Here is a 5357-nt window from a genome sequence, read left to right as displayed (position 1 = left end):
AAAAAAAAAAAAAAAAAAAAAAAAATTAGTGTATAAAAAGTTTTCTGCTGAATATCTGTTCTGTTCCTACTGTGGTTATGCTATGCCACATATAACTTGTACAACCATTTTGTCCTGTTTATCTATTTGTGGAAATAAGTCGGCTCAATAAAATGTGAAATATACATTAGTTTGCTTTAGATGCAAAGATTAGCTGTTTTTGGCTTAACTGTATCATAACGAAAAAAGTCTATACCTTGATAATACAATAGGAAAAAGTTCACATATGTACATGGGTACATTCCTTCATTAAAGTTTTTCCTTAATTCTATCTCAATGTATCTTTACAACTGATACAACTCATCTTTACAACAAAAGTCAAAAAGGACAAAGTAGAATGATTTCATTTTACAGCACTTTAGGTTTTCTGAAGCGTTCCTTTAGGACTTAAAGGACATCATTGAAATGTTGCTTTCCATAGTCGGCAGGATCCATTTGAAGCTCTCGTTCTTCATCATCTGTAAGTAAAATAATTTTGTATCAACATATTATTTTTTAAATCACTGCAGAAATCCAATTAATGTCTCAGTTTTTCTCAGCCTTAAGGTAGTTTCCTGCTTGTTATTTTATACCTGGTACAAATAGTTTTCTATTTCTTAGCTGCTTGGCTAAAGAGTGAAAAGTATGTGGAACTATTTTGCAAGATTAATTTTAACAAATCTTTAAAAAACAGACATAGATGACAGACAAGCAGAGATAGAGCCAGACAGACATAGCTAGCAAAACTTTAGGAACCCACAAATATTGAGAAGTTAATATTTTTATATAAATATAGTCTTTTTTTTTTTTTTTTTGAGACAGACTTTCACTCCGTTGCCTAGGCTGGAGTGCAGTGGCGCGATCTTGGCTGACTGCAACCTCTGTCTCCCAGGATCAAGCGATTCTCCTACCTCAGCCTCCCAAGTAGTTGGGACTACAGGCACCTGTTCACCATGCCTGGCTAATTTTTGTATATTTAGTAGAGATGGGGTTTTACCATCTTGGCCAGGCTGGTCTTGAACTCCTCACCTCAAGTGATCTGCCCACCTTGGCCTCCTAAAGTGCTGGGATTACAGGCGTTGAGTCACAGTGCCCAGCCTAAATATATTATTTCTATATAGATGATAATTAGTTCTTTAAATTAAAGCTTTGGTAGAAACATTTCTGTACACATTTTCAGGCTTTTAAAAATCAATTTTTTCCTAATTATAAAAGTATCCAATATTAGTATTATAAAAATTATAAAAAATAGAAAAATAAAAGTCACTTATAATCCCAACATTTAACATTTTAGTGAATTTCTTTGCCTCTCTGCAAATAGCTTACTCTTGGCTTCCTAAATGGAGTATAACAACCAAAATTTAACTTTTTCTTAACTAAACAGAAAAAAAAAAAGATTACTGTTAATAAAATCCTCAAAGCCTCTTTGAGTAGCTATATTAAATTACTCCAAGTAGTGCTATGGAGTTTGATTTATTTGGCTATTACAGATTTTTCTGGTTCTTTCTTGGCTATGAGTTGTCACTTTGCCTTGTTGTCAGTTTACCTGCCAATAGCAATCCTTCTTTTCTAATTTTGCTGCAAATTACAGGTCTTGAAATGAGACTGCTCAAGAGTTGTGTTCGTTTGTTTGAGACAGAATATTGCTCTGTTGGCCAGGCTCAAGTGTAGTGGTGTTATCATGGCTCACTTGCAGCCTCGACCTCCCGGCCTCAAGTAATCCTCCCACCTCAACCTCCCAGGTAGCTGGGACCACAGGTGCACACCACCACACCTGGCTACATTTTGTATTTTTTGTAAAGACAGGATTTTGCCCTGTTGCCCAGGCTGGTCTGGAACTCCTGGGCTCAAGTGATCCACCGGCCTCAGCCAAGATTATTAAAATTATATTAGAACAAGAATGAAAAGTATTTTGATCAGAGCCTTGGAGAGTCCCTTTGGAGTACTTGGATTTTTTTTTTTTTTTTTTTTTTTTTTGGCTGGGACTATAGGCGCCCGCCACTGCACCCGGCTAATTTTTGTATTTTTAGTAGAGATGGGGTTTCACCATGGATTTTTATGATATCTTTTGGCTTCTCTGCAGACTTAAAAAATCACTTTTCTTACATTCTGGTTCACAGATACTATTACCCAAATGAAGTTATACATTGGAATCTAAATTCATATGTATACTATAGTTTTCTGAAAACTATTACTTTAGGTATGAGAGGTTTTAACACTCTAAAACTTTCTTCTTTCAAAAATGACAAACAGGCCGGGGATGGTTGTGCAAGCTCGCAATCCCATCATTTTGGGAGGCAGAGGCAGGCAGATCACTTGAGCTCAGGAGTTTGAGACCAGACTGGGCAACATGCTGAAACCCAGTCTCTACTAAAAATTCAAAATTTAGCAAGGCATGGTTGTGTATACCTGTAGTCCCAGCTACTCAGGAGACTGAGGTAGGAGGATTGCTTGAGCCTAGGAGGTAGAGGTTGCAGTAAGCAGAGATGACACCACTGTACTCCAGCCTGGGTAACAGAGCTAAATCCTATCTCCAAAAAAAAAAAAAAAGTCAAACAAACCAACTTTCTTTTTCAACAACTTTCCTGTTAAACTTATAGAAATTTTCATTTCTAGAATTTCGGACAACCATTTTCCACTTTTTTTTTTTTTTTTTTGAGACAGGGTCTCACTCCCATCACTCAGATTGGAGTACAGTGGCACAATCTCAGCTCACTGCAGCCTTGACCTCCCAGGGCTCAAGGGATCCTCCCACCTCAACTTTCTGAGTAGCTGGGACTATGGGCACACACCACCATGCCCGGCTAATTTTTCCATTTTTTTTATAGAGACAGGGTTTCACCATGTTGTCCAGGCTGGTCTTTAACTCCAGGGTTCAAGCAATCTGCCCACCTTAGCTTCCCAAAGTGCTGGGATTACAGCTGTGACCACTGCATCCAGACTACCCCATAATCTTAACAAATGATCTATCTTTAAATAGTACACTTGATCTCAGCCAAAAGCCCGAGAAGCGATATCTTTAAATAGTATAATCCACTAGGTATGATAATCCCAAATCTGTCTTAATATGTGTTAAAGCCTGAAATTATATCAATTTTCACACTTTTACTTTATATACATGCTAATCAATTTCTTATCAAAGAACTCTTTACTTAAAAAGAATTTTTTTTTTTTTGAGACGGAGTCTCCCTGTGTCGCCCAGGCTGGAGTGCAGTGGCATGATCTTGGCTCACTGCAAGCTCCACCTCCCAGGTTCACGCCCTTCTCCTGCCTCAGCCTCCCGAGTAGCTGGGACTACAGGCACCCGCCACCACGCACAGCTATTTTTTTTGTCTTTTTTTAGTAGAGACAGGGTTTCACCGTGTTAGCCAGGATGGTCTCAAACTCCTGACCTGGTGATCCACCCGCCTCAGCCTCCCAAAGTGCTGGGATTACAGGCGTGAGCCACCACGCCCAGCCTATCTTTGTTTTCTTTTTTTTTTTCTTTTTTCTTTTTTTTTGGAGACGGAGTCTCGCACTGTGTCACCCAGGCTGGAGTGCAGTGGCGCGATCTCGGCTCACTGCAAGCTCCGCCTCCCAGGTTCACGCCATTCTCCTGCCTCAGCCTCCGAGTAGCTGGGACTACAGGCGCCCGCCACCACGCCCGGCTAGTTTTTTGTATTTTTAGTAGAGACGGGGTTTCACCATGTTAGCCAGGATGGTCTCGATCTCCTGACCTCGTGATCCACCCGCCTCGGCCTCCCAAAGTGCTGGGATTACAGGCTTGAGCCACCGCGCCCGGCTATCTTTGTTTTCAAAAGGGAAAATAATCATGGGCACCTCTCCAGAAAGCTCTCCTTAGGATCCACATTATAGAACCTCACCTTATGGCTATAAACACATCTTTTAGGACTTTAATATAACAATTAAATTAAGACTTAATCATCATGGAGCAGTGGATAATTTTCGAGAAATGTAATAGGAAAGTTATTGAAAGGAAAAGGTGTCTTTACTTTTTGGAATTTTTTTTTTTTTTTGAAACGAAGTCTCACTCTGTTGCCCAGGCTGGAATGCAGTAGCACAAATTCGGCTCATTGCAACCTGCGCCTCCCGGGTTCAAGCGATTCTCCTGCCTCAGCCTCTTGAATAGCTGGGATTACAGGCATGCACCACCATGCCCAGATAACTTTTGTATTTTTCTTTTTTAGTAGAGACGAGGTTACACCAATGGTTAGGCTGGTCTCGAACTCCTGACCTCGTGATACACCTGCCTCGGGCTCCCAAAGTGCTGGTATTACAGGCCTCACATGAGGCACCGCGCCCGGCTTTTTCTTTTTCTTTTTTTTTGAGAGGGAGTCTCGCTGTTGTGGCCTAGGCTGGAGTGCAATGGCGAGATCTTGGCTCACTGCAACCTCCGCCTCCCAGGTTCCAGCAATTCCCCTGCCTCAGCCTCCTGAGTTGATGAGATTACAGGTGCCCCCCTCCCCCACCATGCCCAGCTAATTTTTTTTTTTGTATTTTTAGTAGAAGCAGTGTTTCACCATGTTGGCCAGACTGGTCTCGAACTCCTGACCTCAGGAGATCCACCTGCCTCGGCCTCCCAAAGTGCTAGATTACAGGCATGAGCCACCACGCCCAGCCACTTTTGGGGCTTTTTTTTGAGACAGAGTCTTGCTCTGTCGCCCAAACTGGAGTGCAGTGGCGCAATCTTGGCTCACTGCAAGCTCCGCCTCCCGGGTTCACACCATTCAGTGTAATATTTTTAGTGTTATATTTTAGTGTAATATTTTAGTGTAACACAAAACAGAGATAACACAGTTGTTATCTCTGTTTTCCTGAGAAGATGATTACAGGTCCAAATAATTTTAGGAACTAGATCATGTTTGTTAAGTACATGAGCTGGGAGTAGATTTGTTTTTCTGTTCCTAGACATTTGCTCTTATCCTGATTTCGCTTTTCATTTGTTCACTTAAAAATTCCAAAAAGGGCCAGGCGCGGTGGTTCATACCTGTAATCCCAGCACTTTGGGAGGCCCAGGCGGGCGGATCACACCCTCCTGGCTAACACGGTGAAACCCCATTTCTACTAAAAATATTACAAAATTCAGCCGGGAGTAGTGGCGGGAACCTGTAGTCCCAGCTACTGGGGAGGCTGAGGCAAACAAACAAACAAAATCCCAAAAAGGCCGGGCGCAGTGGCTCACGCCTATAATCCCAGCACTTTGGAAGGCCGAGGTGGGCGGATCACGAGGTCAGGAGATCAAGACCATCCTGGCTAACAAGGTGAAACCCCATCTCTACTAAAAATACAAAAAATTAGCTGGGTATAGTGGCGGGCGCCTGTAGTCCCAGCTACTCGGG

General features: G+C 41.8%; 1 protein-coding gene and 1 long non-coding RNA gene across 3 annotated transcripts in view; one reads left to right on the top strand and one right to left on the bottom strand.

Annotated features, from left to right (window-relative positions):
* The window catches only part of CASC4 (cancer susceptibility candidate 4), a 122208-nt gene that overhangs the window by 2003 nt on the left and 114848 nt on the right, over positions 1–5357 (bottom strand). Inside the window, exon 10 of one of the 2 annotated variants that reach the window (XM_011992079.1) lies at positions 397–497. In XM_011992079.1, coding sequence (XP_011847469.1) covers positions 427–497 — 71 coding nt within the window. In that variant the 3' untranslated portion in view covers positions 397–426. Of the gene's footprint in view, positions 1–20; positions 498–5357 lie in introns of those variants that run through there. The other variant, XM_011992080.1, reaches the window with a different exon arrangement.
* The window catches only part of LOC105548178, a 26151-nt gene that overhangs the window by 14156 nt on the left and 6638 nt on the right, over positions 1–5357 (top strand). Inside the window, exon 3 of the long non-coding RNA XR_001007351.1 lies at positions 394–499. This is a non-coding gene — a long non-coding RNA (uncharacterized LOC105548178). The remainder of the gene's footprint in view (positions 1–393; positions 500–5357) is intronic.

Source organism: Mandrillus leucophaeus, unplaced genomic scaffold (assembly GCF_000951045.1).
Source record: "Mandrillus leucophaeus isolate KB7577 unplaced genomic scaffold, Mleu.le_1.0 Scaffold402, whole genome shotgun sequence".
NCBI lineage: Eukaryota > Metazoa > Chordata > Mammalia > Primates > Cercopithecidae > Mandrillus > Mandrillus leucophaeus.
This window is presented reverse-complemented; position numbering and strand designations above follow the sequence as displayed.